Source organism: Cinclus cinclus, chromosome 3 (assembly GCF_963662255.1).
Source record: "Cinclus cinclus chromosome 3, bCinCin1.1, whole genome shotgun sequence".
NCBI classification, from domain to species: Eukaryota; Metazoa; Chordata; class Aves; order Passeriformes; family Cinclidae; genus Cinclus; species Cinclus cinclus.
The window spans coordinates 56,585,727-56,608,268 of record NC_085048.1 but is presented as its reverse complement, the minus strand read 5'-3'; the positions used below and the strand labels follow the sequence as shown (position 1 = coordinate 56,608,268).

Sequence of the window (22,542 nt, the reverse complement as noted above, 5' to 3'; positions counted from 1 at the left end):
TCTACCTTGATAACCTTTACCATTTAGGTGAAGGGTCTTCTATCCCTAAAATCTGCATCACGTGGAAGCAACCTTTCTAAAGCGGATCTCTGTCTCATATAACTGAGGTCTGCATTTAAAGTATTTCTCAAATAATCTTCTAAGTCACACCCCCAACACCATTATATTGCCTGGCATACAATTTTTAAAACTAAAAATGTACCAGTAAAGACAAGATCCACTAGAAAAAGAACACAAACAAACCCTTCTTGCTATTTCCCAATCTCATTTCCTAAACTTGGTCACCATGCCAAGACAGGCTTATAGCTGATTTAACTTGCAAGTACTTGAGAGACGATGAGTACACGTTTAGTTTTGAATAAAGGGAGTCTTTCTGCAAGTATCCACTTACTGATGAATCTCAGCATAATAGCAAACGTTATTTAAATGGAAAACAGTGAGCAGGCAATACATATAAGCAGTCCAACAAAGAGACATGCAAGTCTTCTTACCGACTTACAGTGCATCCATCACATTGCAAGCACCCTCTACTTATTCCTGCTCTTCCCAGAAATGAAATGCACTGCTCCTTAGAAATAGAGCACTGAATCAGAACAGCAATGAAACACTGGCAATGGTTAACTCTTCCAGGATTAAAAATTCAGTGGCTATTTCTGACAACCTGGACTATTTTAGAACATTACAGAACTTAAATGTCATTGCATTGGGAAGTTATTGTAGATCTTCCATAGAAGCTGAAGTGAGCAATTCCCAACCCCCTCCCAACCTGCCCTCAGACAGGGTTATTAACTGTCTGCATAGGTGATTAAATTTCAGCCTGAGAGCTACATCTCTAAGCCTAGAAGTAATTCAAGCAGATTCAAGCAAAGCATCTTGCATTAAATTGCTATTGTCTTTAATCACTACACTCATCATACATCTTCAACTTTATTCTGATAGCATATTAATAGCTTGACCTTTTCACTACCGTCATCTGTGCTGACTCTGGATAGCATTCATGCATAATAGCAAAGAAGAGCAGTAGATGACTTAAACATTTTTCCCTTGGCCTTCAAATCTAAAAACATTTTGTTCTGTTATCTTAAACCACTTTTCCCCCTAAAAGTCACCTCAGAAACCAAATCATCAAACAAGTTATTTTTATGCAGCTATATATGGTCTCCACCTTAATGGAGACCTTCTAAAGCAGACCTCATTCTACTTTAGTTGGAAACAACAATTATAATAAGGAAAAGAATGAACAATTTTCTTCCAACAAGTCTGTGATTTGAATACTGTGAAGAGCAGCAATAATTCCATTGGGCTTTGCTTTGGTCCTATATACCTCATCCTTTCTTATGAACAGAACAAGTCCATCTGTATGTCAAAAGCACACGACCCAAACAGGCCTGGTGAGAGTCAAAGCAGAGAGACAAACCAGAGGACAGATCCAGCAGGCCAGACACTAGCTACGTTATCAGCTTGCACAGGCACAGAATCATCAGTTCACACAAACCAACTGTAAACACTTCCGGCCTCAGAAAAATCCTCACAGCCTACAGGCTATGTGGCCAAACAAGTCCTGAGACTAGAGAGGCAGGTCACACCAAGAAAAAGGCTAAGAACTGCTCGCTTTTATTATTGTTAACTGGAGCTTCCATTTGCATCTTTCTTGGCCAGAGCTTATGGATGTGAACAGTTAAGAAGGTTAAACTTGACACATTTTTTTTATGTGTCATTCTAAGAAATTTGGCAATAAATCACTTTTGAGATTAAAGGAGTTTCTTTAAACATTTGTATTATGTATGTGCTAGATATTCCATGGAGGTTATTTGTATTTTCACATCCACTCAAGATATCCACAGCTCAAGGACTGTCACTGTCAAGCTCTTACTAGTCTTACTAACTCCAGCATGCTCAGGAGTGAGATGTTGGCTCCTGGACATGTTAGCTGCAAAATTCACATCCAGCTTCAACAAATCTCACTTTAGAAGTCTTGAACAAAAGTGAATTAGATTACTGATGGGACAAGTATGTGTGAACCTCAGTTTATAGCCTTAACGTTTTGATCCTTTATAACAGTAAATACCTGAGGTGGAAGGGAGATACAATTCACCAGGGATTAGAAGGTCTACATTTTTAATGACAAAACAAAGTACTGGTACTTCCTTTACTTGCAACAACGTTATCTCCACAAGGAAGACAACAGTTGCCATTCCTTTGAACAATCTTGAAACATCCTCCGGCTCATATGTCCTCTACAATAGAGAATTCATTCTGGCAAGACTCGCTCTTTGCCCAGACTAACAGAAAAACAGATTTCATACACACACATCAGGTACATACAAGTCCCCAGTGTTTTCTATTCTCGCCCTAATAATCTCCGAATTTCTCACTGGCCAGTATCTACCCCTCTCCTGTAGGTCGGGGTAACGCAAAACCACGATCCAGAGGGAGCCGTACCCGCGCCGGAGCCTTTCCCCTTCCACAGCCGCCCCCGCGCAGGTCCCGCTCCCTCCTCCTGCTCGCCCCGTGGCCAGCACACCGCTCTGCTCTCCGACCCGCCGAGCCCCCCGGCGCTGGGCCAGCTGGCGGCTGACGGAGACTGACGCCCGCCCAGCCCGTGGAAGGCGCCTCGGAGCCCCGGTCCGCCCTGCTCCGCGGGCGATCCTCCTGGCATTCCCGGGCCCGCCGCAGCCGTCAGGGACCCTCGGAGGAGATGGACCCTTCCGTGCCCGGCCGTGCGGCAGTCCCCGCCCGTCCCCAAAGGGCGGTCCCCTCCCATTCACCTCGGGAGGGCACGGGGGACACCCTTTCTATAGGACACGGGGCGCCTTTCACCATTCCCTGAGCCGGGGCACGGCTGAGGCGCGGGGCAGCGGCAGGGTGGGGGCGGCAGCGAACCGGGAATGTCATTTGGAGGTGGCGCCGAGAGCGCTTCTCTGCCCACCGCCGAAATGCGACTCGGGGCAGGAGGAGGCTGCCGGGGGCGAGCGAGGCAGCGGCGGGCGAGGGGAATGCGGCGACAGCAACCGCGCCGGGGACCCCGCGACCCCAGTCCCGCACCTCGCAGCCGTAGAGCTGCCCCAGCTGCTCCACGATCCACTCCTCCAGCACCAGCCGCTTCCGCAGCTCCTTCCGATCGTATTTCACCGTCACTTTCCCCTGCTGGTGGCGCCGCTGCTGGACCTGCACCACGGCCGCCGCTGCCGACACCGAGTCCTCCCGGGAGGAGCTGCCGGAGGAGCCGCCGCTCCCGCCGCCGCGGGGGCTCTGGAAGAAGACGCGGTTCCCGCCGCCTCCGCCCGCTGCCGCCGCCGCCTCGCTGCCCCCGGTCGCCACCGACATGCTCCGCTCCGCCGCGGCTCCTGCCGAGCCGAAAGGCGCCCGCCGCCGCTACCGCCGGGCCGCAGGAGCCGCCGCTCACGCGTGTGCTCCGCTCCCCCGCACCTGCCGCTTAAAGCCTCGCATGGCTCGGCGGCGCAGCGGCTCCGCCGCCGGGGGTGGGCTCGGACCGGCTGGGGCGGGGACAGAGGAGGGGCTGTGCGTCTCGGCACGGCTCGGCTCGGCACGGCACGGCACGGCACGGCACGGCACGGCACGGCTGGGCTCGGCTCGGCACGGCGTGCCCGTCGCCAGCAGCGGGGAGCGGAGTGTAGAGCACCCCGAGAGTGGCGCCGCGGAGCCTCTGGGCTGCCCCGGTGGCGGCGAGGAGCGGGCGGCCGCTCCTCGGCGGAGGCGAAGCCGCTGTGCCCGCGGCAGGGCGCTCCCCGCGAGCATACGCTCGCTGGGTGGTTTATGGCTCTTTTTTGTTCTATAAGGAAATGTAGTATTGCTCCGTCACGCACACGGCGTTTATATACCGTGTTGCATACCTGCAACACTAAAACGCTGAATGCGATAGTTGTCTTCTCCTCGTGGTGCGTGCGGACGTGCGTGAACGACTTCAGTGTAGTGAACCCCAACAGCAAATATTTCGAGCTATCAACAACCAGTGTAACAATTAGCCATATGGAGATGGCTTTCTAAAACAGCCAGGTTAGCAACAGTGCTTTCAGCAGCTTCCTGAGATATCAGGAGATACTGAGTGAAATCACTGATGGCCCATCCTTGCACACCAAAATGTGTCTATGACTGCAAGTAAGCAGCCAACGTAGCGCAGGCGCTGGATAAGGACGCCAGACCGTCCCTGTTAGCAAAGAGGTTCGCCTGTGACGAGGGGTAGAAGTCAACCTCTTGCATGTGCAGACCTGGGACTGGAAATGCTTGTTGTCCCAAGTTTGGGTATGGCTGTGGGAACCATCTCCACACTGCCCTGGGTGTGAATGTCCCAAGTCAGCAAGAAGCTGAGGGGAAGGAGGCATGGATCGCTAGCCACATCTGCCTGGGTATGTCTGCTCCAGTCAGATCCTGCTACTGTTTGGCATGGCCATGTGGTAGCAGAGACATTTCAGCTTCTTCTGCTCTCGGCATATGACACACCACTCCGAAAGAGGCTACCAGGAGGCATTTGAGCTTCATCAGGCTATTTAGGTAAAACACAGATTGTGCCACTAAAGGGATCATTATCTGATAAAATCATATTACTGGTCTGAAATGCTATGATAGTTTTTAGATTTTCATCTAAAAAAGCACTAGATTTTCAAGGCAAAGCATATGGAGTTAAGCTCCTTATCAGTGTGTAGGGACCACATGATTTTCAGAAATATTGCAGCTAGGGACCAGTGTAGGTCACACCTGAAGCTTGGGCTGCAAGCAGAGCTTGAGAAAAAGTCATATCTCACAAATCTGAGTTTATGCAAGAAGAAGTCTGCTCTATTCACAGGGCAGCCATTACACAAGTGAATATCAACTTCCAGCTGGGTAGTGCTGCCTGCCTGGCTTTTATAACTCTAGGCTTGTGTAAATGCAGTAGGAAAATACCATCATCAACGTCTTGTTCTTAGAGAAACCAAAAAGAATACAAAAGAGTTTTTGAAAGAGGGGAGTGGCTGGTTTTTAAACTTTTGTGTTTGGAGTGGCCTATAATTTAGGTTTTCAGCTCTGCATATCATGTTGGAAGTCTGGTGCTGACATACTCAGCCACAAAACTTGAAACTTTCCTGTTCAAAGCAGGAACATTTTCATTTTTATAGACTGGTTGATGCTTACAGTTGCTGACAAAATAAATTGATTAATCTGAAAGAAGGTCAATACTGCTTAAGAGGCTTTTTAAAGTCATATTAAACATCATACTTGTGATATATTCTATGAGATATAAAGTAGGAATACCCAAACTTTCACCATAATAGGATATTTTCTGGAGCCAAAAGAACACTGAGGTGTTCTATGCTGGACCTAAGCTGACTAGAAAATACCGACCTTTTTCTTCTTTGCTGTAGCAAATATCAGGTGAACAGATGGCTATAAAATATTTTCTTTGAGTGTGAGAATCCAGGAGGTCTCAGCAGAAGGACTTTTCTGATACTATCATTAACAGGATATTGTAATCACTGCAGACATTTAAAATCTGGTACCCGCTATTCAAATAACACTTCCACATCACCCTGAAAGTAGAAGATGAGATACTGGTGATTAAAAAGCATGTCCTCAGAGGTTATCATTCCAAAGTTACAATTCTAACATAATGCATAGTGCCTGGTAATGTGGGTGGATGAGAAACTGCCAGCATTGTCATGAGGCAGTTGTACGTGCCATTGGTTTTTCATTCAGTTTTTCAAGCGAGTGCATTCCTCAGGAAGCCACAGCAAAAACTGCTGCCAAGAATCTTTTCTGCAATGATTTTGTTTCATTTGAAAGAAAGAACTAGTTGTTTAAAAGTCAAAGTTGAGCAAAAACGTTTAGATCTGCTAATATCCTGGGAATGAGCAGTGCAGTCTAGTGTGGGCACAATCTCTACTTTACTTCTGAGTGGCTGGAGGCATATGAGAGCATTTCTGGAGAGAGAATTTCCTCACAAATACTTCTCCATACCACAATGGAACCATCAATGGTAACACCCATAACAAAGACAAGAGTTAATGTGTCAGGGGAAAGACAATACTTCCCAAAACTTCAGCCTTAGTTTTAGATCTACCTTAAGAAATTAATTCAGGGCATAAGAGATTATGCTTCATAGACAAGGTTCTTTCAGCAGCTGAATGACAATCACAGTGCAGCGTTTAATCTAAAGCTAATGGTTGATCAATAAAGCCAAAGGGGAGATAAAATACTACACCTCTGAAATACTGTGCTCTTTCAGTGTGATCATGTCTAGATCTCTCTCACAAGAGCATTGTATAAGGTGACAGGATAAGTAGAAAACAGACACCAAAGGCAGAGGAATTCTTGCATAACCTGCACTTCCTTATGTTTCTTTCCCAAAGAGTGGATGTGGGAATCTCTTGTGAATGTAAAAAACATGAAGCTATACCCACTTCCCATGTATATATTGTACAGTCCTAATCTGTTTTCCAGTCAAAGAAATTAATACAGAACATATGGACTAATTTTTCAGGAGGCTTAGGCAGTGACCCTGAGGGATTCAAGGCCCTGAGCATTAATTGCCTTTTCACCTTTAGTAACCCTGTATGAGAGCACATGTATTTGCTTCCTAAACAATTGATACTTCCCATCATTTCTGCCCACAAATGTCAGCACAGACTCATTTCTCCAGCTAAGAGGTTCTTCTCCAGGCAAGCTTGCTATTTAGAAAATGAACTTCAGATTTGTTATCTTCAGTGATAGTCTGAATACCCATTCTTCTATGCTGTCAAATACGACAATGGCCAAAACCAAGACCTCTTTTGTAATGCTGCACTCCACAAGTTTTCCTTCCCCAGAGGTTGCTTGAAGGAAGGACCCCTGTAGCTTGTGTCTTCTCCATGGCTTTCCATTGTTTCATAGCAACTTATGTTTTTCATTATTTTTTTCTGAACAAGGAAGGAGTAGTTGCTGGGCTCTGAAATAAACCAGCGTGTGCCATGAAATTTCTTTGTCTTAAACATTTGTTATTTTCCTGAGGCATTTGTCTTTCAGGTATATGTGAGTTTAATTCTGGTGGTTTCTACCTCACATGTTGATATATTCATGAAGAAAGGGTGAGCTGAATGGAAGACTCATAGCTGGAGATTTTCAGCAACACAAAATTGTTTAAAACTGCAAAGTATACACCAGTTGGTGATTTTATTTCCTTATTGCAATGCACATTTGCTTTTATATGTTCTCAGAATCCTAAGAGTCATTTCATGCTTGTATTCCTTGGCTTATCAACAAAATTCTCAAGTGTTGCCAGGGAATCTCCCAGGTGTGTAATGATGTCCATTATTTTTGCAAGGCTGAACAGTCTTTGCCTACTGGCTAATCCTGCCTTTCAATAGCTCTGTGTGGCATTTTGTTGGTGAGCTGTGAGACTTCGCTCCAGGCTCACCAGTGAGATTGACTGTTGCAGGGCTTCTCTTTTGCATGATTATTGGAAACTTCCACCGAGCAGATAGTCTGTCTTGTGCCTGGTGATGGCATCTGAGGAGTCTGGAGATACCATCCTGAGTTTATGGATGTTATTTTTTTGCAGGAAAAGTATTTCGTCTATGAGGATCTTGACATCCCATTCAGCTTGGAGGAGGTCTCACCTCTGTGGTGTGGGTGCTAGGGTCGTGGTTGAACATTGCCTTGTCTGGATCAGTGTTGCCATCCTCCACAGCAGTAAGCCAAAGCACTTCAGGGGGATACTGCCACACTTCATAAACCACTGCAGAGCTAAGTTTTTCTTTCATTACAGGAGTACCCCATGTGTGTCAGACCATGTGTAAGTATAATTTTTAAGACTCCTATTTGAATTTAGCTTGGGGCTATGAGCTGTTAATGGGCTCTGTGTCTCTAAATGATTTACTACTTTGCATGTCCTAATTAATGCCCCTCCCTCTGACTGATAACTTTCTTGTCTTTCCAGATATATTATGATTTTGTTTTCATTTATAATTGCTTTTCATCTGTTTGTAATATTGATGTTCCAGACTCCAAAAACACTTTGTTTGTGTCAATCTATCACTCTCAGCACTGCTGACTCTTTGTTCTTGCAGCCATCCTTTTGATGCTCCAAACTCCTACTTTTTGGTTTGTTTTGCCTTTATTACAAAGCTCATCACAGTCTGGCTCATACAAATGTTTTTTACCGAGGGCTGCTTTGTCCTTTGTTCTTCCTTGTGAAGAGAATAGTGGCTCATTGCTCAACCTGATGCTGTTTTACCTGTGGTCAAAACAGTAACTCTAATAGTATGAGTCAGATAAAATAATGGCACAAAGCAAATATTTGTTATATTAGAGTGTTTGCTCTTGTCCCTTTTGCTTATAATATTATCTGTTTATAGCCTGAGATTGTGATAATGAAACTTTGGAAGATTTGGATTTCAGGAGGAGAGCGTTTGATGTGCTTGAGTTACACTGGCCAAGATATGCTCAGGTACAAAGTAAGTGCTATATGAGAGGGAAAAAATAGAGGGGAAAATAAATTTCTATACATGCAGTCATAATTTCCTACACAATGTGCACAATGACAATTTCTTCCTGTCTCAGAGCAGTGATTCAAGCATGGAATGTGACTGTAGCCTCACTTCTTCCCTATGGCAGTAGTGGCTAAGGCACAACAATGCCCTGGATCTGCCAGTGGTGGCCATATCTCTGTGATGGAATTCCTCCAAACTCTCACCTTACCCATGTAGTGTAGGACCACATGATACACCTCTGTAGCTGCTCCCAGACAAGAAAGTTCATTCAGACCCCTCTATACCAGCTGTCCATAGGAGCAGTCTCTCCTTTCTCCAGTTCTGCTGATGGCTGCCCACCCAGTGTCCTCAGAAGGAAGAAACCTGCCCTTCAGGCTCCTTATGATTGCCTGTCTTGGCAGTTTACAGGGGATCCAGAATGCTCAGCTCTGGCTCTTTCAGCTGCTCTTGCAGCAGCAGTGGTGGGAAAGGAGGCAGGGTCCCTTAGAGCAGGAGATCTCTGTGGAAGGGCTCCAGTGTGCAAAGGCACGCAGCCTGGGTACCCACTGCTGGGTCTCAAAAAGCAGTCAGAAACTCAGAGGTCTCTCAAGAGTCAGGTAAACACCTCCAAGCATCTCTGGTGCCTGCTGTTCAGACATGTTAGGAGGCATAGACTGTGCTGTCATGGCACTTTTTGTGGAGGATAGGTAGCAACTAAAGAAGTGGGTAACCTCTGTTTACTTGCACTTGCCCTCAATAACATCAGCAGTTTCTGGTACAAATAGCCCATGATTGTTCACCTGAGCACTACCATCAGAGCTGTCACCTTTATTTAGAAAGATGTGACAGCCATCCTTTTTTCTGGAAGGGATTAGTGGGGAGGTAGGGAATCAATAAAGGCAAAGATTTGGAAAAAAAGCCAACAGCAAAACAAACCAGGAAGCAGGGCTGGACAATTAACATCCCACAGCCTCTAGTAATATTGATTGTTGTTTTGCCTTTGAATCCCACTCTGCTTACATAGAAGTATTAACCCTTTGAATGGATGAAAGTGAGTGAAAGTATTTGTATTAGTTTACAAAAAGAAATAAAAAAAATATTAGAAGATAGTATGCGTTATAGAGCAAGACATTAGTATCTAGACTGATAATTGTCAGGATCAGTCATGTCCCAGACTGGTACCTGTTACCTCTCCTATGCACTCCATTTCACTTGAACTCAAGAAATAATGAAGAATGATAATATGTTATTCTGCATAACTTGGCCAGCCTGTAAAGGTGGGACATAATGTGGTTTACCCATTTTGCTTGGCAATTAGTGGTGAGTGATGGAATTTAGGTGCTTGAATTTGGGAAGAAAAAAAAAAAGGAAGCTAGACTGAAAGTAATGACTTAGACATTTTGATGCCAATAGTCCTTCTTTTTGTCTGGTCCTCTCACCCCTGCTTCTTAATGCATTGTGCAGAAGAATGTATGCCAAGTAAGCCCAAGATTGTCTGAAAACTGGAAGCTAAAACCTGCGTGTTCTTGGTTGTTGTACAAGATAGACATGCTAAACTCCCCAAGTCCTTAGTTACCTCCTTTGGGAAAGCAGGAACTCTACTGGGCTCTTTAGCATAGAAAGAGCCTGTGCCCTCTCTGGCTGTAACAAGTGATGCCAAGAGCACATTAAAAACATGAAGTAATGGATGCCATCCCAGTGCATGCTCTTTCAAGCTAAATGCCATTTTGAAGGAGGAGGCATAAACAATCAAGAAGGCTTGCTGGTGAAAGCTATCAGCTAGGGTTTAAATAAAGAACAAAGCAAGGAGCAGAAGTAGAACAATACAACTTAGGTGCATTTCTGAAAGATTTTTAGAAGAGCACTGAACACACTTTTCAAGTTGTTGGATATTCTGAGATGCCACCCAGAATCTAGTAAATGAAAAACATGGAGGGCACAGGTCTGGAGACAGGAGATCAGCAGTATGTAGAAGTGCAGCAAAACAAGTTCATCAGTTTTATATGTATATCACAGGATGCATTTCAATAAAAGAAATACAAACATTCCATATTCATCTGGAGTAGTCAGCTACATGATTGGAAAATGTGAATTTGGCAGCAGTTCTACCAAGGACCACAAGGGATCTGAATTGCAGACTGAACATGATTCAAAAACATGCTGTGCTGAAAAAAGCTACATTGCAGTGGAGTATATAAAGAAATATGTCATGCATATGAGAAATGAGGTAACTTTACTGTGCAAGATTCTGTGGGTAAGGGCTCTTAATTCTTGTTAAGACTGTGAGACTCCAGAAGAGAGTGCAACAATTTGGAAGAAATTGAAGAGAAATAACTGGAATGACTGGACATCTAAAAGACATACCCCTTTTGTAATATCCTACAGGGAAAGACTGAAAGAAACAGAAATTTTGTTTATAAAATGCAGATGTGTCGATAAAGATGGGGGAAATAATGTGCTCTGGATCTCATGTGGAGAGTGCAGGGAATAATGAGCCTAAGCTGAAGCGAAGGAGATTTTGATTGAATGCACTGAAAAAATTTCAAAGAGTAGATAGAGAAACACAGCACAAAATGTGCTGCCTAGGGAGACTGTGTAATCCACATCTTCAGAGGTTTTTCAGAAATAAAAAGGCAAATATTTATTGTTTACTTATTTCTCTACAGAGAGAGTTTATCCAGCCTGAAGGTAATGAGATGAACCAGGAGTCTCTCAAGCTATACCTATCCCCCTAAGCTCTCAAGGGTCAGGAGAAGGCTCAAGCACTGATACCCAGCTACTCACAGAGCTACCAGGGCCGTCCCCATTACAGTTCAGCCCTGCCCTGGTCACTGACCTGAGGAAATAATCTCCAAAAACTGTCCCCAACATCCATGGATGTTGGACAATGCTTTCATACATGGGGGGAAGTATTCCTCTGCACCATGGTATTTACCCTCAGGGAGAAAGAAGAGGTCATGACCCCATTTCTTGTAAAGACAAGCCTAAAAGTGCCCTCCAGTCCTAATTTCTCTGGGTATTTCTGTACCAAGCTATTTTTAGCAAGGAGAATCCAAAAGCCCTCTCTAATTTAAGTGAATTAAGTGAATAAGCTTTTATGCATACAACAACAAGCTCTGGGGCGTACATGCAATTTTGTTGCACTTAGTAGCTCTGTATAAATAACATAGGAAAAGAAACATTCTATGTGCATGCATAAGATGTTCATAAATAAAAAATAGTTGTAATAATTCATTGCATTATTACCAAGATGAATGTCCCATTATCCTAAATACTTTTACAAATCTGTAGCAAGAGACACTCCCTGTCCCAAATGCTGCACAGGTTAAAAAAATCATGGTCATGTAAGAACAGTTTCTTAAGTGAAAAAATGAGATTGTCTGAAGTAATTTTTTGCATAAGGTATAATTAACATTTCCTCCCCCTCATAGGCTTAAGTCATTTTCCAGGAAATTCAGCTAGTAAGCTTTATACAATACCATGACTGCTCCAAAACTTCCTTTTCTTGCACAAATATACATATTAGTTAATCTCTTAAATGCCTGTTCAGATTGTCTCCATTTAACAAGCTTCAAATAATTGGGTAGCTCAGAGATGATTTTGGGGCTTTTACCTATTTTGTCCTGTATTTAACATTCTAATTGTAAAGGGAGGAGATTGAAATGTTGTCAGCATTCTGTAAAAACTAGTTATTTTCTTTCAACAGTAGTAAACCTTAAAGTTATTTCATCATTCTGGCTTTGCATGTTTCTAAGCACCACTGAGAGTCTGGGTATCAGCACTTCATAAAACTGTTTCCTAAACTGAAATTCAGAGAAGTGTTGCAAAATGAACCCATATATTTCTCACAGTAATGAAATTACCATCCGAAAAAGGTCAGGGTTATTTTCTTTTCTTTTTAAACCCCCATAAGAAAAACACCACAGGCATCAGCTAGTTAGTAACCTCTTAGTGCACTGACCTGTTTGATGTTCACAGGAGGGTTAGTCAATATATTAGCCTTAGATAGGGTACCATTAGTAATTTATGCATGAATTTTATTACATAGTTCAATCTTCATCTGCCCCACAGCCTGCAAATGCCCCTCTATCACACACTGCTACATAAAATGTACATTATGAGAAAAAAAAAAGAATTCTACTTAAATTTTGGTCCTATGCAATGTAAAAGACACAGTATCGAGGTATGTTTGTCATATTTTGCACTTAAAAAGAGGTAGTATGTTTCTACTTTTAAATATGGCATCCTGGCTAATGTTAAATTAATCATTAATCATTTAGGGCATTTCTAATGATTATTATTCTTATGCCCCTCTTTACTGATTCTGAAAAACTCACTAGATTGACCTCCAAAAAAACCCTTGGCATTTGAACAAATGATATGTAGATGTGTGCTAGCTTCCGTGGCTGAGTACATTAGTAATTAATCTCTACAGAACAGACAATTAAATGTCCCTGGTATGTTGTAAATGGGAAAAGATTGCAATCTGCCATGGATCATCCTGAGAATGGGATCTTAATGAATCAAAGAAAAAACAGTCAGAAATTGAATTTGATAAGATACACCTGGCTAAGTTATGTGCTTTCTGATTATGAGGCTGTATCTAAAGCTGATTCTCTAGAAAATGGAAGGTGAGAGGCAGACAGTATGAAGAAGATTGAACCAATGTTTGTTGCTGTGTGAAAAGGTCCTTCAGCTCAGATGTCCTGTTGTTGAATTATCTACCTGTGACTATTTTTTATATATACATGCACTTCACACTGATATTTTTTCTAGCAACAGTACATTTATATTCATCCACCTAAATAATTCCTGCTATGATACACAGTCCAGCTCTGTAGCACTAGGAAATGAGGCAGTTATAGGTAAAGTTAATAAGTTCCCTTTGACTGCCTTCCCCTTCCAGAGCTGAATCCCAAGCCCATGGTTAGGCAGCTACATTTTCTACACAGTACAGGAGGCATCTCAGAAAGGAAGCCAAACAAACCTCTGGCTTTTGCAGAAGTTGCCCAAATTGAGTCTGAAGCAGTGAGCCTCGTTCAGAATTGCCTCCATTGATTGTGAATGAGAGCTAGGCACAGCTTAGCAGTGTGGTTGCAGCATTTCATTTGGGTTTATTTAGCCTACTTCTCACTGTGTCACTTGGGCAGAGGCTGTGGGGGCTGCACCAGCAGGCACCAGAGGAGCGTCCTGGGAAGAGGCATTTTTTTAAGATGACTGAAGAAATTCTATAATCAACTTCTCCATCTTTCTATGCAAGTCTTTTGACTATGGAGCTGCTCTTTAGGCAGTGGAAAACTAAAACCTCTCCTTAGTGGTTAGTAAGCCTGTCACACCCTAAAAATTTTCTGCCAGCAATTATCATGAAAAGTACTATTAAACAGCCTTTCTATGAGTTTTTAAGTGAAGTGTTGCTCTCTTTCATGGATGGAGCCAGTGTCTCCTGCCAGGCTTTCTCAGTTCTCTTCTCTCAGAATTAGGGCCATAGGATTTTGGCCTACCGTCTCTTCGTGAAAAATAATAATAATAATATCATAATTTTTAAAAAAATAGATGCTTCAATGAAAAGGCGCATGCCTGGCTTCCTCTCTAGTCTGATATACCTGATAGCAGATGCTGCACATACCTGCATCCTTCAAAAGAAAATGGCATAGTGCTTGTGTAAGTTATATTTTTAAGAATCTCTTTCTAAAAAGGTGAAAATTAAAAAACAGGGGTTCCTTGTTTGCAGGAAGGGAAATGGAGGAATTGTTTGAAGGGAAATGGAAGAATTAGTTCTGAATTTACTCTGAATTGATAGTCCTCTCTATTGTATCACGCCTGGATGGATATATTATACTGTACAATATTGCTATTTTTCTAAGAGATAGGGTATTAATGGCAGTAATGATTTTTTCCATTAAGCAATTCAGAAATTACTGTGTTTATTTTTTTTTACCCAGCTGATCTCCATCTTTCCTGTAGTTAGCTATGGGATTTGTTAGTCCTGAATCCTCTAAGTTCATAGACTAACATGATATGACGTGTTTCGTTTTATGTCAAAACATTTACAGTGCACTTATAAAAGTTAATAGAAGGTTTAAAATAAGCCTCTCTTATAGCATATCTATCTTGTTTATTTCTAATTTTCTTATGAGTACTGTCAGTAAATTTAATTCTTCTTAGCAGAGCCCTCTATATTTTTTATAAAGTCAATTGAAGTTTTTCTCTCCCTTACTGTTCCCATTAGCCAAAACAAATCTTTCTCTTGCTGCCTGTGCATGTTCTGACTGTCATTTCAACACTGACTCATCGCTGAGAAAAGATTAAGACTTTGACTCGACAGGTTATAATCCTCTGCCTGCGCCAGGAATGTAGTGCTCTGCTATCTTACAACTGCCAGCCCGTGCCTAAGGAGGCATGATGGCCCCATCTGATGTAATTCAGCTTGTCCTGATTAGATAGGAGGAAAAATACACACATATCTAATTGAAGCATGGGAATTATTTTATTGGGTTACTAATGCACTTGGAAAATCTATGGTAACATTTATTAAATAAACATTCATTCCTATCTGTAACGTGGCTCACTTCATTACACAGGATGAAGGTTGGAAACTGTAGCCTGTGAAGTAGTTGGAGTTTTTCCCCATTGCTGTACAGGCAGCATTTTTCATGTTCTTTCCAAATCATCCTTATGGTTCACAAAAATCTTCTCTCTTTACTGCTATATCTTATTGCACAGATGCTAAGAATGGCACTTGTTCCAGAAAGCATTACCAGAACTTTAATATATTTCAGTATATTACACACATCGAAGAAAACTTACCTTTAATAAAATGTAGCAATGCAGTTACATGTAACACAGCTTGTGACTTTTCTTATGTGCTCAGTTTCCTACCATCTGCTGTGCACACAGTACTCAGGCTTGTGGAGCAGCTTCCAGGATTTTGGCATTTTTTTGCAGATGCCATGCTTCTTCCCTCTTACAGTGCCAAGACTTTCATTAATCTGAAAAGCAACATACACAGGTTATACTCTAGCTGACAAAGATGGAACAGTGTAATTGAAGAATAATGATTTCCACAGAAAACAGCCTGAAATGGCACGACTACATCATATCAAGTTGGCAGATATTCATTCTCAATATATATTTAATTGTCATTAATTACCACACTGAACTTACGCAGCCATCCAAATTATGACAGAAAGGACAGAAAATGTCCAAAGATCATTATAAATGCATCATTTTTATAAATACATTTTGGGGTTTGGAACTGTGTTTAGCTTCCCAGAGGGCATAGCAGGAAGAAAGACAAAAGTAGATTTATGGCACTCAGGTGAGAGGAGGACCCTGCCTGGTGTCAGAGAAAGAATGCATCATCACCTCTTTGACCTGGAGAACAGGCCAAAAAGTTTGAGCTAAAAAAAAAAAGCCAATAAAACAATCCAGAAGTATAAATGGACCCTGAAATTCATTAATTCACCCAAAAGCAGTTCTATCTGTAACTCATTCCTGACTCATTTCTGGCAACATCCAACAGGTCCTGCTCTCCCAGCACAGATGAGGGAAGGTTCACAGCAGAGCTATGCTGGGGCAGGTTTAGAGCAGATCATGTCAGTCCCCTCTGTAGAGTCAGGTGGCAACTTTGGATGTGCAAACCACTGCTACATCCCTGTGATGCTAGACCCAGGCCCACTGCACTCTGGCATTCCTGGAGGATGCAGGGGCTCAGGCAGGTCACAGCATGGCTGGCAAAAGCCTTCCCACTGCCCATTCTTCAGCTATCCATTCTAACCCTGCTCCTCCTTTCCATACCCAGTGTGAAGCCTCAGGATAAAACGCAGTCCCACCAAAGTCAACAGCAAAACTCCACCTGTGCAGAAGACATTCAGCTGCTGCCTGGAGTTACAAATTGGCTCTCCTCATTCAGCCTTAGTGTCTGTGGGAAAAAGACTGAGCAAATATGCAATTTTTGAGATGTGTGAACCCAAACACAGTGTCAAGGTGTTCTGACACAATTTCAAAAGCCAAATGCATTCAAATATAGCAATTTGTTTCTCATCCAAAAATAGCATTAAAGTCACCAATATGTACTTCAATAGCTGTTTCGTGCCATTCTTCACTGGGGACATCCTGCATGTTTGAGGCCTGGCCAGGAGCATGCACTGTGCAGAGTGAAAGCAGCTACCTGGACCAAGCACCACTAAAACCCTTGGAATCATCATTCTTTCCTGAACATTGAAGACTGACTGAAATCTATAGCTGAAACCCCAATTCAAAGACAGCTTTAGGGGAAGCTCCCCAGAACTGTGGCAGGACTGTCTCTCAGCAAGTTGGTCACTCATGCCTTCCCTTGCCACAATCTCTGACGACCACGGGAAGCAGATGTTTTGATTTCTGTGATACTTCTTCACTTCTCAGGTGCACTTCATTTGCTCTTACTATTAATGCAACAGGTTTTATTTGGAGCAAATTAGGCTTCTATAGCCAGCTAGGTAGAAGAAGTATCTGATTTTGATTGTTGTTGTGAGATTTTTTTCCTCATTATTTTAGCTAGGAACCATTTCTCATGTGTAGGGCTTTTCTTACATTTACTGGGCACCAGAAATCAATCAGAGTGCAGGAAACAAAAATCTTGAAGGTTCATCAATATTTCAGGTCCCATCAACAATACATTCAATTTTATTTGGAAAGGGATTGGAAATTTTGCCCAGTTTGCAGCTTTGAAACAGAGAAAGCCCAGTTGAGTGGAACTGAAACCCTGAGCAGGTGACAGTGCCAGATGTTCCACCTGCCCCTTGCTGCCACCCAGTCCAGCAGACTCACATGGAATGCCATCCATGTGACCAGAGCACTGCAGAGCAACAGAGATTTCACATTATTCATTTGTTTCTCCCACACTTAATGTTGCAAAGGGTCCTAACATGGAGAGAGTAGACAATTTGTAGCCTCTCTCTGAGACTTTGGACCAAAACTCTTGCCCTTCTGCCATCATCCTGCTTATAGATGGCACTGACCATTGGGGGAGCAAAAATTCAGAGTCTTAACTGTGAGACCCTCCTCTCCTCAGGGCTGACTTTTAGGCTGATGGTCTATTTTTTGCCTTAAGGACAACAAAACATTATCCAGAAAAATTAACCTAATTTCCAGAAAACACAAAGGCAGCAGTAAGTCAGGCATAAAAGACCTGAAGACATTTGGAAATATATGAAAATTTATTTATTTGCGTAAGTGCTGCAGCTTTCAGTTCTTTCTTTATTCTTTTTGGTTTATTTATTTGCAAGATTATTGCAGCTTTATCTTTGCTTGATAAAAAGTGGGAATTTCTGTGGCTTGGACTACAGCAACATTGGAGAGCCTCTAACAGGACTTGACCCCAACAGGATCATAGCTTGTCCTCATATTTTCTTTTCTGCAGAAGTTTTATTTTCTGAAACTTTGCTCCTGGCTTCTCTATTTTCTGTGTGACTGTTTCCTTTAAGGCTCAACAGTTTTCTACCCATTGAAAGTGTACCAGATTGACTAATGGAACAAGTGTCATGATTTTGGAAAAATATTTCCGAAGCATGTATATTCTTGTTTGACTCAATGTTTCTCTCAGTGGAGAGTTACTGTGCTTAGAAGAACATGTTACGTACCAGTTAGTCAGGTATCTCGATGATTACATATAGTTTTTAAAGGAACATCACACCTTTTTGTTAAGTTTTGACTTGCTTTTATGTACCTTTTTGGCAGCTTGCTCCTTCTACATTTTTTAACCCCCAAACCGCACCATTGTTTTCAAACATCTTAGAAAATTAGATATGAATGTTTTGATTTTATTATTCCTGCTCAAAAATTATGCACTTCTCTCTATATTTTTTCTTTCCTCATATTTCAATGTGCTTAATGTACAGCAACACAAAAATAAATCTTGCAATTACTGAAAATGCAGTTCAGGAGTACAGTTTCCAGAGATCAAAAAAAGAACAACCCACAAAGAAAGGGAGGCTTGGTTTTTCCTTCTTGGCAGGCAAGGCAACATGTGGAATCAAACATATAGTTAGGATCTAGACGAAACAGTAAGCCACAGCCTTTGAGAAGAAGCTGGGTGGACGCGTTCTGCCCAGTGCAACCCCAGAGAAGAATTCTTCCCAGTGTGACTGCAGGAAGACCCAGGATCCTGCCGTGCTGTTAAAGGCAGGACACAACTTTTTTTGGAGTTTCTCCCACCGTTGCCATTTTCCATGGGTGGGCAGGGATGCACTCTGCTGCCTCTCCTCCGACATGTGTGGTGTGGTTTTCTCTGCCTGCAGCTGCCCCGGGGACCCACCCAGGCAGCTGTGTGAGGTGGGTTCGGGTTGGGCAGCATCCCTGGTCCCCTCTGGCTCCCACCACCACCCCTCGCTGGGCCACTGCCCCTGGAAAGCTGCGGATGATGGAAAAGACTCCCCTCTTTGCTCTGTTTTGCCCTCCTTGGGTGGAACAAGGATCCTGTGCTGTGGGCAGGCTGCCCAGAAAGGTCTCTTTGGAAAAGTAGACCGAGGCTTTGTCTTTAACATTTCCTAAGGAAAAGAGAAGATGTGTTCTTTACTTTGGAGCAAATAATGGGCATGTGATAAATCAATGTGAGAGAATGGATATGGCAGTTTGCAGTTTTTTACTGCAAGAAAAACTTGGTGGGGAAAAACATTAACTCTGCCTCTTCCTCTTGTCTTCAAACACCCTTTCAGGATAAACTCGTTTATTCTGTACTAAATTTGCAGGGTATTATCTGCACAGTCGTTTCGGGTTTTTTAATCTCTGGAGACTTAATTCATGTGGCATACCCCAGGGTGTAAAGTACACCATTTTTAACAAAAAGCAGAAAAAAACACAAACAAACACACATACACAAATCCAAACAAAGAAACAATAGCAAAAAATTCCAAACAAGCAAAAACCCCAAAACCAAACTAAAATCCACCAAAAAAACCCAAAAAAACCAAAAAACATAAACCCTGTGTTGGACTAGATGTTGCTCATTTTAAACTCTTCCATCCCAGATTACTCTTGTTTTCTATAACAGCTGCATACCCAAAAGCACTTCCCTCCTTCAAATAATGAAACAATGAGATGTTAGTGCTATACAGCTCTTACGTAAGTCAGAGTGAGGGGAAAACTAGAGTTAGGCACAGGACAAGAGTAGAAGGAAGTTACAGGAGATGCTCCTTGAGTGACAGAGAGAAGTGTGGGGGTGTGGAGAAGGCCTAATCTTCTCCATTTGCAGCAGCACTGGGGAGAGCACCTGTGGACAAAGGCAATTAAAAGAGAGATCAAAGAGCAAGACTCACCAGGGAACCCTCAAATGTATTTTTACTTGACACCTGTTACATGTGTGGGTAGTTACACAGACTTCTGAGGGTTAACTCCACACCTTGAAATTCCCTTTTAATAACAGCAAGTATCACACGCAGATAAAATCAGCTACACTCCATCATTCTTTCCATCCCCCCTGGGAAGAGAGTATGAAATCTGTCCGGGCTGGCATCCATGCAGCCAAAGGCTCATTCTCCCTTCCACATCCCCAGGCACATCGTACACACACCTCCCTAATGCGCTGGAATTGGCTTAATTTAATCTTGACAAAATAAAATTAAGTAAGCGCCAAACCACTAAAGTTATTATAGAGAGTGACTTTCTAAATCATGTTTAACTTCATGCCATGCCGGGAAATAATCTCCAGCTAAACCCAGCCTCAACTGAAAAGAAATATGCAACTAATTCAGCTCACTATACTTTAGATCTCAACAGCAGAGTAACTAAAACTACTAACCAGTCTTTTAAAACTTCCGCTTTTCCCAGGCAATTTTAGCATGTGATGATCTGGATGGTCACTGTTAAAATAATTTTCAACTTCTAGATGTGGATGATGTTAAATTTAAAAAAGTCTCCTTCAAAAGCCTCTGTTCTGCCAAAGGATTTAGATGGTCTGCCTGTTCCACTATTTTCCCAGTTGGTTCAAGCTGAACGTACAGAGGTGGAAGCCAGTTTTGTCTTCATTGCAGAATGACAAGATGTAAGGGTATTCAGGTGACAGAAGCTGTGATTAAATTGTTATGAAATAAATTCACATTTAGATGTAAGATCAAATCCTGAGTAAGTGTAGAATCATTATAACCCAGTTGAATTAACTGATATTCTTATAATTTTCATCATCTGAGACTGACTAGAGCTGAACATTTCCGAGTAATCTTAAGGTCTCTATTACTAGCATAAGTAGTAATTTGCTTTTCCAAGCATCTTTCAGTGTTCCTGTCCATTCATTTACGTGGAGTTCCTTATCAATGTTTCTTGTAGCTTGAACATGAAGCAGGGATCCTGCACCAATTCTTGCTGAATCAGGGCTCAGTGCACATACTACCAATCACTTTTCTCACAAGGGTGCTTAAAATAGCATCTTCAGCCCATTGTAGCTCACTGGAAAATCTGTCAGCAAATTTCACGTTTCTATTATTACAAGACCAATTTTAGAACTAGAAAAAAAAATCATAGCAATGATAAAGCTCCAGGTGGAGACGGGTCAGTACTGCAAATATTTTCATAATGAAGTGCTGAAATTTCAGAGTGAATTCACTTTTAGCATGTTCATATTATCTCAAATTGGTTTTCCATAAACATTTGGTCGATTAAAATGTTGACTGACAGCAGTATTTACACTTCATTTCTTACAAAGCTGCACATGAAAGTATTCATGCCTAATGAGTTTGCATTACCATGAACAATTGCTCTTGCTACAAATGCTCACACATTTCTGAGTTTAGGAGAGCAGGTAAATCCCGCCTGCTTATTGTGGGCAGTATTGAACTGTGTGCTTCCATCTCAAAGACTTCCTTCAGGCACAGTTTAAATTCATCTATTGACATGCAGGACCCCAGAATTGAAGCTGTAATGAGACTGGGGGAGGTGGAGACTGGGTGCCATATGACTTATTGACTAGTAAGCTTAAATAGCTGAAACCATGCTATTGCCCAGAAACTTCATAAAAAACATAAACACAAGTAGTTAAAAAATTTCTAATAATACATCTTGAGAGAAATCACAAGTGTTTGTACATGTGCTATAATTAGGAACATCCATTATTTAGTAACTTCTGTCAAATATTACTTTAAAAACAATCCAGTCTAGCACTGGGTTTTTTTTCTTTTTAGACCAGACTGCAGGCATCCTGGTTCATATCAGAAGATATAGGACTTCTGACATGTTCCTAAAAGAGAAAAGTGCAAAAAATTCAACATCTATGAGACTAGACATCTATTAGCAAAGAATTAGGTAACTCTAATGCCTTGACTAGTCACTGTGTTGAAGGTAAAGTCTGATTTAAATAATAGAATCATAGAATCGTTAGGATTGGAAGGGACATCTAGTTCCAACTACCCTGCCATGAATAGGGGTGCCACCCACTAGATCAGGTTTCTCAGGACCCCATCCAACCTGGCTTTGAGCCCTCCCAGATGGGGCATTCCAACTACTCTTGTCAACCTGTGCCAGTGCCTCACCATCCTTTGAGTAAAGAATTTCTTCCTGACATCTTTTCTAAATCTCTCCTCTTCTATTTTAAAAACCTTCCCCCTTGTCCTGTCACTATTTACCAATGTAAGAAGTCACTCTCCCTCCTTTTTAATAAGCCCCCTGTGTGAATGGGAAGGCTGCAACAAGGTTGTCCCAGAGCCTTTCCTTCTCCAGGCTGAACAATATGCACACACACACCTCCTGGAACAATTTTCTGGGCTCTGCAGCCTTGTTCCAGCCACATTCTGAAGGGTGTCTTATAGTCCCTCCCACCACAGCATAACAATGTGGTGGTCAGAGTGGTACTGCTGAGCTGACTCACTCTTGAGAGGGCAGCCAGAGACCAGACACTGTCTGAAGAAGTTTTAAGTCATGTGGAGAACTGGCCGACTTCAGTTGGAAACCAAAGTAAAAAATAAAATGAGACTACAATTACTTGCTGTGCCTGTGAAATTTGAAGGCAAAACCATGCATTGCAGATATGTCATTATGAAGTATGACTTAAGTTTCTTCATGAATGTGTCCCTTGGGGACCAAACACCATTCTGTATAGGTTGTTTCACATTTGGTTGACTTTGAGCAAACCTAT

At 42.3% G+C, this 22,542-nt stretch overlaps 1 protein-coding gene across 4 annotated transcripts in view; it reads right to left on the bottom strand.

Annotated features, from left to right (window-relative positions):
* Window positions 1-3,424, bottom strand: part of PPP1R14C (protein phosphatase 1 regulatory inhibitor subunit 14C) — a 50,485-nt gene extending 47,061 nt beyond the window's left edge. For all 4 annotated transcript variants that reach the window (XM_062488860.1, XM_062488864.1, XM_062488861.1 and 1 more), the window contains exon 1: window positions 3,046-3,424. In XM_062488860.1, the coding sequence (XP_062344844.1) occupies window positions 3,046-3,327 (282 nt within the window). In that variant the 5' untranslated portion in view covers window positions 3,328-3,424. The remainder of the gene's footprint in view (window positions 1-3,045) is intronic.
* Window positions 3,425-22,542: the final 19,118 nt, after the last annotated feature.